We start from the raw sequence: 13,167 nt of genomic DNA, 5'->3' as shown, positions 1-13,167 counted from the left end.
AAGGGGAGTGGAGTTTGCAGAAACCAATTAGTTTGCTTAATTGGTTCGTGACTCTCCGAGACTCCTTGCCAAGTTTTGCAGATATCGGCCTGGCAGCTCTCCAAGCCAGATAAGGTCTGTGACCGTAAATCCTCCCTTGAAAGACTTTGCTGGATGTGAATGAGCAGAATTCACAGTGAATTAATAAAAAGGGGTTTTTGTCAGGACAAGGAGTCTTCATCGCGGTTTGGGGGAAGCCTAGATCAGAAGAGTTGGTGGAGTAAAATCCACAAGGACTCCTTATCTACAAGGAAAGACTTGTGGCATCTGGGATTTTTCAGTTTAGGGCAAGATCAGAAAGAATTATGTAAAATTCTGCCCAGTCTGGAAACTGTAGTTACTATAGAGAGTTTTCCACCCACTCACTCTCATAGAATCAAAATTAAGGACCATCCATTAAAAATGATTCAGGGTCATCCATTCAGCATCAGTGTGGGAAGATTCGAATTACTACACACCGAGAGAAGAAAAGAGAGAGATAGTTCAGGGTTGAACCGTGCAGCCCCCATGCTCTCTGAGCCGAGTTGTTTTCTTGGAAACATTTTGTTTCTCAGCTAGGAGACATATTCAATGCATTGTTATTCAAAGTGCATAACTAGAAGGAGGGGAGAAATAGAAAGAGCATTAATAAAAGGAAATTTGGGGGGGAGAGAGAAACTTGTGGGAGGAGGGAACTGGGCATGGCTAGTCTAGTGAAGAGAAGGACCAGGGGAGACATGATAGCAGTGTTCCAATATTTGAGGGGCTGCCACAGAGAGGAGGGGGTCAAGCTATTTTTTAAAGCACCTGAAAGCCAGACAAGGAATAATGGATGGAAACTTACCAAGGAGAGATTCAACCTAGAAATAAGGAGGAACTTTCTGACAGGGAGAACAATCAACCAATGGAACAGAAGTTGCCTTCGGACGTTGTGGCAGCTTCATCACTTGAGACTTTCAAGAAGAGATTGGACTGCCATTTGTCAGAAATGGTGTAGGGTCTCCTCCTTGGGCAGGGGGCTGGATTAGATGACCTACAAGGTCCCTTCCAGCTCTGTTAAATCTGTAAATGAAATTTCAACAGTGTGTTAAACCAGAGCTGGGCCTTTGATGCTGTTCCTTTCCAGCCTTGGTAAGGCCAGACTTGGAATCCTGCGTTCAGTTTTGGTCGCCACGATGTAGAAAAGATGTGGAGACTCTAGAAAAAGTGCGGAGAAGAGCAACAAAGATGATTAGGGGACTGGAGACTAAAACATATGAAGAACGGTTGCAGGAACTGGGTATGTCTAGTTTAATGAAAAGAAGGACTAGGGGAGACATGATAGCAGTCTTCCAATATCTCAGGGGTTGCCACAAAGAAGAGGGAGTCAAGCTATTCTCCAAAGCACTTGAGGGTAGAACAAGAAGCAATAGGTGGAAACTAATCAAGGAGAGAAGCAACTTAGAACTGAGGAGAAACTTCCTGACAGTAAGAACAATTAATCAGTGGAACAGAAGTTGCCTCCAGAAGTTGTGAATGCCCCAACACTGGAAGTCTTTAAGAAGATGTTGGATAACTATTTGTCTGAAACGGTATAAGGTTTCCTGCCTAGGCAGGGGGTTGGACTAGAAGACCTCCAAGGTCCCTTCCAACTCTGCTATTGTATTATATTGTAAGTAGTAGGGCAGCTGCACTCCCCCATCCCCACCGTAGCTTAATTTTTACCCGTGCACCCTGGAGTGGGCAGGGTCTTAATTAGGGTTTATTTTAGGGGGAGGACTTATATTGGGTGCAAGTGTAAAAAATCAAGCTAGGATTTACTTTTGGGTTAGGTCGTATTTTTGGGGAAACACGGTATATGTGGGTGATGATAGACTTTCTCCCATCTTTCTTGGCTAGATCAGTTCCTGTGTGACACAGAATGCAGGGTTAAATATTAAATATTCTCTGTGTTGCCCAGGTGAGTTCTCCTCTTTTCTTTGGGATGGATCTGGGAGGGGTAGATCCTGGATCCACATCTCAGAAGGTCGGTAAAATTCAGCACTATGCAGCTATTAAAAGAAATACATCTTTGGCCCCATTTCTGTCTGCCGGAAGAGCGCCCAAAATCTTTCAAAATTGAAAGGGAACAGATGAAAATGTATCTAGGTTGATGTCGGGGAGCAGAGAGAAAAATGTGAGCGTATGTGAAGAAGGGAAAGTAAAAAAAGAGGAAGGGAAGGAAAGGGGGGGGAGAGAAGAAGGGAGGTAGGAGAGAGAGTGAGGAAAGAAGGAAAAGTTCCTGAAGGCAGGAGAAGAAACAATGGATGGAAACTAATCAAGGAGAGAAGCAACCTGCAACTGAGGAGAAATTTCCTTACAGCGAGAACAGTTAATCAGTGGCAGAGGTAGTACTCTGCCAGTTCACCCCAGTTCGGGCGAACCAGTAGTGGTGGTGGCGGGAGGCTCCGCCCACCCATCCAGACGTCATCATGGAAGCTCTTTGCATGTGCAGAAGTGCCGTCCGTGCGCTCCCAATTCCAAACCGGGAGCGAAGATCAGAGGCTTTCATGCCTGATCAGTGGGGCAACTTGCCTCCAGAGGTTGTGAATGCTCCAACACTGGAAGTTTTTAAGAAGAGATTGGATAACCATTTGTCTGAAGTGGTGTAGGGTGTCCTGCCTAAGCAGGGGGTTGGACTAGAAGACCTCCAAGGTCCCTTCCAACTCTGTTATTCTATCTTCTAAATGTTTCTTGTATCCCCGAAGGATTTGCAAGGTGATCATAAACTATGGATGAGTCACTTATGATTACTTTTGGGTGTTAAAAATGACCTGAAGATCAACGATGAAACCGTGGAAGACATGAAGGGCGGGTTAAGTCACTAAGTTTAGAGCCTTTGGTGGGTTTCCCCCTCCCTGATTACACTTAACACATTCTTTCTATCTTTAGGATCATTTAAATTTTTACTGCACGGCCAGCAGCCTGGGAAATTTGATCCTTTCCATTAAATGTGAAGAGGCAGATGGAATTGAATATCTACGGATTATTCTCAGGTAAAGAAAAGGGGTAAAGGAAACAATATATGCAGAAAACAAAAAAAAAAATGCACTGATCTTTGTGAAAATCCCATTCATTAATTTCTATGGCAGCATTTTTACATCAGTATCTTTTAAAGAAGGGGGGATGATGGCTTGGGGGTTAAAGACGCTGAGCTTGTCCGCTGGATAGCTGGCAGCCTGGGTTCAAAACCCAAGCTCCGTGCAATGGGGTGAGCTCCCGTTCCTTGCCTCTACTCCTGCCCACCTAGCAATAGCAATAGCACTTAGACTTATATACCATTTTACAGCATTCCCTAAGCGGTTTACAGAGTCAGCCTATTGCCCCCCAACAATCTGGGTCCTCAATTTTACCCACCTCGCAAGGATGGAAGGTTGAGTCAACCTTGAGCCTAGTACGATTCGAACTGCCAAATTGCAGGCAGCCGGCAGTCAGCAGAAGTAGCCTGCAGTACTGCACTCTAACCACTGCGCCATCATGGCTAGCAGTTTGAAAGCATGCAAATGTGAGTAGATTAATAGGTAACGTTTTGATGGAAGGTAACAGCATTCCCTGCACCTTTGGCATACAGTCATGCTGGCTACATGACCAGGGAAAATGGCTTTGGATAACGCTGGTCCCCTCGGTCAAGAAACGGAGATGAGCGCCTACAGTTGGACACGATTGGATATGAAACCTTTACCTTTACTTTTTAAGGTTTGCGTACTACATCTACATAATTCCCAGCCAAGATCAGCCATTTTGACCTATCAATCTAGAGGACATATTTTCACTGGCATTAGATTCTTACACTGAACTGACCTATAATATTACTTACTAGTTGATAACCTAATAAGGCATTGCCCAGGTATTTATTTATAGTGGGAAATGTCTAGACCAAACATAATTTCTAATGTTGGGTTTTCCCCCTTACCAGAGGGAAATCCCTTGTGGAGTACTGTGAAACTGTTACCATAGCAACTCCACTGCGCTGTATATTAGAAGCCATTTTATGGCACAACAGGCTGTATCTTAACAGAACTCACACTCCGAGGGGTGTTAGGGGTGTCTTACCTCCACAGTAGTTTTTTCCAGAGAGTACGCTCAAGGCATTCCAGAGTTATGCTGGTGTATACACACACACACACACAATATATATACTGAGTCAAAAAGAGGTCGCCCCTTACTTACAGGTAACCCTTGACTTCCAACAGTTCATTTGGTGACTGTTCGAAGTTACAACAGTACTGAAAAAAAAGTGACTTATATCCGTTTTTCACACTTACAACTGTTGTAGCATCCCCCCCATGGTCACCTGATCAAACTTCAGACACTTGTCAACTGGCTCATATTTATGACGGTTGCAGTGTCCTGGGGCCATGTGATCATCTTTTGCAATCTTCTTAGGAGCAAAACCAATGGGGAAGCCAAGATTCGCTTAACAACTGTGTTGATTTGGATTGACCACGAGATGATATTGTCAAAATACTGGATATTCAAAGATGACAGGGCCTCCTGATGGACCCTTTTGGTGTGCTGAGGTTTCTAATGGAGTCCAAACGTCTTGCTACATAAGAGAGAGACAAAATGATGGTAGCAGGATGTTCTGTAGCCGTTTAATGATGGATCTGAGTTTCTTGGGTGTTTTTAGAAAAATTATTTTTCAGCGCTTTAAGTCTGCTCTTCGGTAATGAGTCTGGCAGTGAACATTGTTTGCTTGACCTACAGCAAAGCCCAAGGAAACCAGTAAGAAAACAATCCCTTGAAAAGATATTGGAAAATATCAATTATATATAACACTGTTTCTTCTCTCTGTCATGTCTTATCCTCTTATTCCCCCAACAAATTACTGATATTTCAAAGGAAACGGGAAACTGGAGATGGTAACCGTAACAACCATGTCCAAACGAACTCTCTCGGAAAGGTTCAAAAACAATTTATGGAGCCTTCCTTTTAATGAAATCTAAAGATATTGCTGCATTATCACTGCTTATGCCTGATTCTCTCTGTTTCTATTTTGGCCCTCCTTAGGTCCAAAGCAAAAACGTTACATGAAAGAATCCCTTTGGCTGGACTCAGCAAGCTGCCGAACATCCCACAGATTGCAAAGGTAAGTTGCTTGGAGTGATAACCATAAAGATGATGGATGTGATCATTAGTACCCTGTTTCCCCTGAAAATAAGCCCTCCCCAGATAATAAGCCCAATCGGGCTTTTGAGCTCATGCACTAAAATAAGAACGGTTGCAGGAACTGGGTATGTCTAGTTTAATGAAAAGAAGGACTAGGGAAACATGATAGCAGTCTTCCAATATCTCAGGGGTTGCCACAAAGAAGAGGGAGTCAAGCTATTCTCCAAAGCACCTGAGGGTAGAACAAGAAGCAATGGGTGGAAACTAATCAAGGAGAGAAGGAACTTAGAACTGAGGAGAAACTTCCTGATAGTTAGAACAACTAATCAGTGGAACAGCTTGCCTCCGGAAGTTGTGAATGCCCCAACACTGGAAGTCTTTAAGAAGATGTTGGATATTTGTCTGAAACAGTATCGGGTTTCCTGCCTAGGCAGGGGGTTGGACTAGAAGACCTCCAAGGTCCCTTCCAACTCTGCTATTGTATTGTATTGAAGCCCTCCCTGCAAAATATTGCAGCACAGCAATAGCCATGAGGTGACCTCACTCGCTGCCTCCTGCACCTCAAAAATAATAAGACCTCCCCAAAAATAAGGCCAAACGCTTATTTCAGGGGTCAAAAGAAAATATGGCCCTGTCTCATTGAGTTTTGGTGAATATACTTTCCGTAACGGTAAAGGCCAACCTCTAAAATCTCACTCTACCGTGTTTCCCCAAAAATAGGAGTGTTAAGTTCTCGAGGCTACGACGCCATTGACTATCATTGCTGGCCCCTGATTGGTTGAGATGCGAGCAGCCAGCTGGCGGGAGAATTCACCCATTGACTCCAAAGGTGTCTTTGGGGGCAGACAGTTGAAGAGGATAGTGAGTGGTGCGATGGCCTAGAGGTAGAGCTCTCGCCTTACCATCAGGAGGCTGTGAGTTTGATCCTAGGTAGAGGCAGATATTTCTCTTTCTGGGCACACTGAGAATATATCTTCTGGTTAAAAAAAAACCCTCTGCATTGGTGACAGGAAGGGCATCTGGCCAGTAAGCCCTCAGCTCTGTTCAGTTGCTCAGACTCCACCCCGCAAGGAATTATGGGGTCGTTAAAAGAGGATGATGAATTGAGGATAGTGGTGTGGTTAAAATGTAAAACTAGAAATTAGATCCAGAGTAATTATATTTCATATTTATTATTCATATTTATTGAGGCAAGTTATAAGTGGCTCAGTGACTTAATGGCACTGGAGATGATTTCTGCTCCAGTGGTTCGAGTCCTAGCATTGCCTGTTGGGGTTGAGCTCCTGTCACTTGCCTCAGCTTCTATCCACCTAACCGTTCGAAAACAAGTTCTATGTGAGTAGATAAAGCAGGTTCCACTTCAGTAGTGGGGAAACGAGCTGGTGCTTGGTACAGGTAGTCAGATTCCTTCCCTCTGAACCTTCCCGGTTGCAATGCCCATTGGCGAGGTGGCTCCGGGGAGGGAGGGGGCTTGGATGACACTGCAGGAAGAGCCGCTTGTCTTTCTTTGTGGTGCGAAGACAGATCGCCCCCTTGTGGTGCATCATGGGAAGTGTGTGAGCGTTTCCTACAACAAAGTTGGTATCTTGGCAGCCAAACTACTGTTTTGCAATTGCATTGTGGCCTCCTGACTAATGTGGCAATGCCTTACGCTAAGAATAATAATAATAATAACAATAAGGCAAGTTATTATCATCCAAAAATATTTAGGTTGGGGAAAATTTAGAAAGTTTTTGCTGTCTCCCAGATCCCCACCTATTCCTTCATTGGTTTAAATCAATGCCATGATGTATTCCGCATTTGTGATACAACAAAGAAAGTGATTTTGCTCATTTTGTATTATTTTTGACTTCCCCCCTGTTTGTAAACTGCTATGCCTTTGAGCTTAGTCTCTCACTCACCATTTGCTGCATTCCCAAACAGGCCTTCTGCGATGACGCCACAGGATTAAAGTTTCAGCCTGTGCTCTATCCCAAGGTGAGCTAAGCAGTGATGCAAAAACCTAATTCCGGAAGGAAATTGATGTGCAGAATTAAACTATGCTAGAAGACCCCCAAGGTCCTTTCCAGCCCTCTGATTCTATGAGCTGCACGCACGCAGGTTTATCTCTGCAGAACTGAAATACACCAATCTGAGGGAGAAGGCTGCCCCAATTCTAAACAGAGGCACGAAAATGGCCAGGAGAGAGATTTTCATCAATTTTGCACCATATATGCCTCGGAATTGTCACCTGGGGTTAATGATACATTCCCCATGGCACTTGAAAAGAGAGTGCAATTAGATCAGGGTCGGATTAGTTTTCCTGCTTTGTTATACTTCTTCTTGACCCCAACTCAAGAAAAAAAAATGAATCTGAAACTAAAAGAGCTCTGCGGGAAGAGGATGGTTATCATAAAAGCAGGCTAAAAAAATATGATGAGGGGAGTTAGTGAAAATATGGATGGCCTTGTTTGTTGTAGCCTGCCAGAGGCCAGTGTAACTGGCAGCATACTCGGACAGTGAGAAGGTTGGGAGGGAGGAACATGGGCCAGTCCTGGAGTCTGGGGAGGGCTCTGTGTTGGATGCAGAGAGGGCACCAGGACCGTATGCCAGTTATCAGCTGCCTTCAGAGTTAGACATCAATGAGGCAGACGAACAGCTGGAGCCTGTTGCCAGTGTGCGCATGCACAGAGTTGCCAGACGAAAGGAAAAGCTAAGGAGCAAGAGCCAATTTGGGAGTAAGGCCACAGGTGGACGATGATTGGTCCCTCCCAGAGGAAATAAAAGAGGAGCAAAGGAAAGTGGAGTTTGCAGGAGAAAATTAGTTCAATTAATTGGTTTGTGACTCTCTGAGACTCCTTGCCAAGTTTAGATATCGGCCTGGCAGCTTTCCAAGCCAGATAAGGTCTGTGACTGTGAATCCTCCCTTGAAAGACTTTACTGGATATGAATGAGCAGAATTCACAGTAAATTAATATAAGGGTTTTTTGTCGGAACTAGGAGTTTGCTTCATGCTCTTGGGAAGTCTAGGTCAGAACATTGTTCTACTTTTTAAAATATGTGGCAGAAACCTAAGGATTGACATAAAAATTAGAATTGATGCTTTGGGGAGATCAGACATCTAAAGATGTCAAGCAAAGTCATTTTTGACTTCTTGGTTTTGCTGATGGGACTTGATCAGAGGTTTCCAGGCCAGGTGTTGCAAAAGGAGGAGGTTTGAATAGCTACAGAGAAGGATGGTATGATGATGGATAGAAAGACATAGTTGAGAAGGGAGCAGCTTGAGAAAAAAAAACTTTGTGAGATCCTTGGTACTTTCTGAACTCAGTGGTTTTCTTGCAGACATTTCATTACCAAACTAGAAAACATCATCAGTGCACTAATGAAATGTCTGCAAGAAAGTCACCGAGTTCAAAAAGCACCAAGGGCCCGAGTTCAACCCTGAGCTACAAGTATTCTCTTCTAATAAAACCTTATTTGGTTTGGAGTATGTAGAGCAGTGGACTTCAAAAATTTCAGCAATGGGTTATCTGCCCAGTTGCTGGGTGGGCGTGGCCATGGTGGGTGTGCCCTAGTCAGCCTCCTGCACCATGGCAGGGGAGGAGGGCGGCCGGCCCTGCCCCTCCCACTCCAGAGGCTTTCCTTGAGCCTCTGGGAGGGTGAAAACTGCCTCCCCATGTTCCAGAGGTTCCATTTTCTGAGAGGGCCTTGCACTTACCTCACATCCAAAACTGGCCACGTGGAGACTCCTTGGAGGGGCAGGGTGGGTGGGGCGGGGCCAGCCAGGGCTGAGATTTGGAGGGTCTCCGAACCAGCCATAACGTTAGCTACGGATTCTCCCAAACCCGGCCGAACCCGTAGTAGCCCACCCCTGAGTATATCTGAAAAGCCTCATTCCAAACAGAGGACTCTTTTCAAATGGATTCCTGGTTTTGTTGTCTTTGTTGGCTCTCTTTTCTACACCCGGCACAAAGAGCTTTGGGAAATATAGTTCACTGACATTCCTCAGGCTCTACTATAGAAATAGGGCCCTGAAAATATTCTTCAACATTTTAGGTGAGGAAATGAGAAATGGAGCAGAAGCTTCAGAATACAGGGAAAGGCATTCCACATTGGCTTGAATCCCAGGGTGGGATTCAGCCAGTTTGGACCGGTTTAGGTGAACCGGATGTTAATTTTACATCTGGTTTGCCAAACCGGTAGTTCCAAGGCATGGCTGGCCCTGCCCCTCCCACTCCGCCCCTCCCAGGAGTTTCCACGCAGCCCGTTTTGGATGCCAGGTAAGTGCAGGGCCTGCGCGGAGGTTCTGGGAGAGCGAAAAACGGGCCTCCCGGAAGTTCCGGATGTCCGGAAATGGGCCTATTTCCTGCCTCCAAAGGGCTTCCGGAGCCGTTTTCACCCTCCCAGAGGGTTGAAGAAAGCTTCCAGAGCCTGTGGAGGGTGAAAACGCCTCTCCCACCGCATCGTGGTGCGGGAGGCTGAGTAGACCTCGCCCACATGGCCACGCCCACCCAGCAACAGAACAGAGAATCCATTGCTGAAATTTTTCAATCCCACCCCTGCTTGTCCCTGACAACAGAGGGCTTCAGTGACTGAAATTCTTACATTTTTAAGTAGGTACATAGCTCTGGAATAGCAGTTATTCTCCAATAGAATCTTTTCTAAGTTATATATTAAAAAAAGAGTTCATCTGTGACGGAGATGAGTGGTTTCAAAAATTTGATCAATAAAATAATAAATAATTTTTAAAAATATGCCAGCGAACAAATATGGTATTTCTGTACACTTGAAGCAAGTTCTCTACCAGTGAAATACGGCTTATCCTTGACTTAGGACAATTGGGACCAGAATCTCCTTTGCTAAGCAAGGCAATTATTAAGGGAGTTGCTCCCGATTTTACGACATTTTTGCCACAGTTGTTAAGTGAATCGCTGTGGTTTTTAAGTGAATCATGTGGTTGTTAAGCGAATCTGGCTTCCCACATTGACTTTGCTTGTTGGAAGCCATCTGGGAAGGTCACAAAATGAAACGCTGGGATGCTGCAACCGTTGCAAATACATTTTGGTTGCTGAGAGCCCACATTTTGATCACGTGGCCATAGAGATGCTTAATGGTCGTAAGTGTGAGGATTGGCTGTAACAAGTCACCTTTTTCAGTGCCACTGTACTTTTGAACAGTCACTAAATGAATGATTATAAATTGAGGACTACCTATAATCCATGACTTTTGCTTTTGTCTGCAACTTCCAAAAAACAAGAGAGAGAGAGATTTCCCAAATTCGTTGACATAATTTCTGTCTTTAAAATTATTCTGTGACCCCTCCTCCTCCCTTCTACAACCAATTTTGTTGTATTTAAATACAATGACAATAAAGATTATACCTACTCCAATGGTGGGTTCCTGCCAGTTCTAACCTCTTCTATAGAAGAGGTTCCACAAATCTACAGCGCCGTTTAGAACCGGTTCCAGCTCCCTCCCCCCGCCCATCCGCACATCATCAAGATGAAGAGCGAGAGGAGGAATTCTGGGAGTTGAAGTCCACAAGTCTTAAAGCTGTCAAGTTTGAACACCCGTGGGGGTTTTTTTCTAAAGGGTTAGGGGTGCAAGGGTCTTGTAACTTGACAGCTTTAAGACTTGCACACTTCAGTGCCAAAGTTCCTGAGCCAACATGACTGGAGAAGGAATTCTGGGAGTTGAAGTCCACAAGTCTTAAAGCTGTCAAGTTTGAACACCCCTGGGGTTTTTTTTCTAAAGGGTTAGGGGTGCGAGGGTCTTGTAACTTGACAGCTTTAAGACTTGCGTGCTTCAAATGCCAGAGTTTCTGAGCCAACATTTTGGTTGCTAAGCAAGAGCGTTGTTAAGTGAGTTTCATCACATTTTACAAGTTGGCCATGCCCACCCAGTCACATGGCTGGCAAGCCACTCCCACCCATCACATGGCCGGCAAGCCACTCCCACAAAGCAGGCCACACCTACAGAAGAGGTTCTAAAAATTTTTGAAACCCACCACTGACTTACTCCTATTTCAGGCATCACAACTGATTGTATCCTATGATGAACATGAACTTAACAACACATTCAAGTTTGGGGTGATTTACCAGAAGTTTAAACAAGTGAGTGACTATTTTATTGGAACAATAATATTTCTGGGGTTCTGTTGGTGATTTTACAGTTTAAGAGAAGTTTTTCTCAATCATAGCAACTTTTAAATGTGTGGAGTTCAACAATTTTTGCTGTTAAAATGATTATTATATACTATTAATGTTCACACACACACATATACGCACACGTGTGTGTGTGTGTGAATAATTGCATTAGATAACTATATGGAATTGTAACTATACTGCTAAAATGATACACTTTTTTCCTTTGTTGGGTTTTTTCACCTTTTTAAAAGACACTTTTTATGTGCCTTATATTTGTTTGACAATGTGTACACTTTTAACTTTGTGATTTTTTGTCATTATTTTAAAAAGCAATAAAAGAACAAACAAGAGCCAATAAAAAAGAGCTTGAAGAATTTATTGATCCAGCTCCACCTATGCTGTTGCAAAAAAGAAAAAAAGTTATAATCACCCTTTTGAATCTCTCTCTCTCTCTCTCTCTCTCTCTCTCTCTCTCTCTCTCTCTCTCTCTCCTGCCCTCCCTCCCTCCTTCCTTCCCTCCCTCCTTTCCTCTCCCTCTCTCTCTCTTGTAAACAGTTAGTGACAATAGTTATTTAGAGAGGAAGTTGATTACCTCTCACCATAATAGGAATAATCTTTTCCAAAATTTAGTTTTGCTACTGGTGGTTTCAAAATGAAGAGGAGTTCTACGATTTTTGTTTGGAATTGCTTTATCTTTCTAGACACAAGAAGAAGACTTGTTTGGGAACAATGAAGAAAGCCCTGCCTTCAAAAACTTCTTGAACTTGTTGGGAGAAACCATTACACTACAGGATTTCAAAGGGTAAATTAAGCTATTAATCATTCACATGGCTCCTCCCTCCCTCCCTCGCTCCCTCGCTTCTTGCTTTCTCTTTTTTTCCCTCCCTCTCTTTCTCTCTCTCTCCCTCTCTTTCTCCTTCCCCCCTCCTTCCTTCGTTCCCCCCTCCCTCCCTTCTTGCTTTCTCCCTCCCTCCCTCCCTCTCTTCCTCCCTCCCTCCTTGGTTTTTCTCTTCCTCCCTCTCTCTCTCTTTCTCCCTCCCCCCTCCTTCCTTCGTTCCCCCCTTCCTCCCTTCTTGCTTTCTCCCTCCCTCCCTCCCTCTCTTCCTCCCTCCCTCCCTTCTTGCTCTCTAGCTTTCTTCTTCCCTCCCTTCCTCTCTTTCTCCCTCCCTCCTTTCTCCCTTCATCCCTCCCTCTCCTTCTCCCTCCCTCCCTCTCTTTCTCCCTCCCTCTCTCTCTCCCTCCCTCCTTCCTTTCTTGCTTTCTCCCTTCATCCCTCCCTCTTTCTCCCTCCCTCTTTCTCCCTCCCTCTCTTTCTCCCTCCCTTTCTCCCTTTCTCCCTTCATCCCTCTTTTTCTCTCTCCCTCCCTCCCTCCTTCTTTCCTAGTACCAAAGGTCTCCTATCTGGTTTTGGTTTCTTTTCAGCTTTCGAGGTGGCTTGGATGTGACTCATGCCCAGACAGGCACAGAATCTGTATACACCGTGTTCAGGGACAGAGAGATTATGTTCCACGTTTCCACCAAGCTTCCCTTCACGGAGGGCGACACCCAGCAGGTAAGCAAGAGCTGACCTTTCTCTTTCGAGAAATGATATCAGGGCGGCACAAGGGATGAAGTGACCAAGTGAACATTGTGTAACTGGCCGTGGAAGGAAAGGTGTGAATTGCTTTTGGCCGGAGTGCCCATGTCTTGTGATTGAATAACCTCTCCAGGGAAGTTGCACAGACAGATGGATGTTAGTTTTTGCTTTTTTTTAAAGACCAAATTTTGGGGAGGGCAGATCTGGCCAGCAATTTAAAAGCAACAACAGCCCTCAGTGTTGTGGCCCAGCAGGAGCCGTTGGAGCTGCCACCAGACTCCGACAGCGAGGGTCCCTATGAGTCGGCTCTGGAGAATGAGG

At 44.7% G+C, this 13,167-nt stretch overlaps 1 protein-coding gene across 3 annotated transcripts in view; it reads left to right on the top strand.

Annotated features, from left to right (window-relative positions):
• Nucleotides 1-13,167, top strand: part of RAP1GAP2 (RAP1 GTPase activating protein 2) — a 201,559-nt gene that overhangs the window by 128,150 nt on the left and 60,242 nt on the right. For all 3 annotated transcript variants that reach the window (XM_081944352.1, XM_081944354.1, XM_081944353.1), the window contains 6 exons: nucleotides 2,929-3,032; nucleotides 5,047-5,125; nucleotides 7,069-7,122; nucleotides 11,154-11,237; nucleotides 11,972-12,072; nucleotides 12,693-12,822. In XM_081944352.1, coding sequence (XP_081800478.1) covers nucleotides 2,929-3,032; nucleotides 5,047-5,125; nucleotides 7,069-7,122; nucleotides 11,154-11,237; nucleotides 11,972-12,072; nucleotides 12,693-12,822 — 552 coding nt within the window. The remainder of the gene's footprint in view (nucleotides 1-2,928; nucleotides 3,033-5,046; nucleotides 5,126-7,068; nucleotides 7,123-11,153; nucleotides 11,238-11,971; nucleotides 12,073-12,692; nucleotides 12,823-13,167) is intronic.

The sequence above is a fragment of the Natrix helvetica genome (assembly GCF_964273705.1).
Source record: "Natrix helvetica genome assembly, chromosome: 2".
Classification (NCBI taxonomy): Eukaryota; Metazoa; Chordata; class Lepidosauria; order Squamata; family Natricidae; genus Natrix; species Natrix helvetica.
Note: the sequence above shows the minus strand (reverse complement) of the source record. Positions and strands in the feature narration are given on the sequence as shown.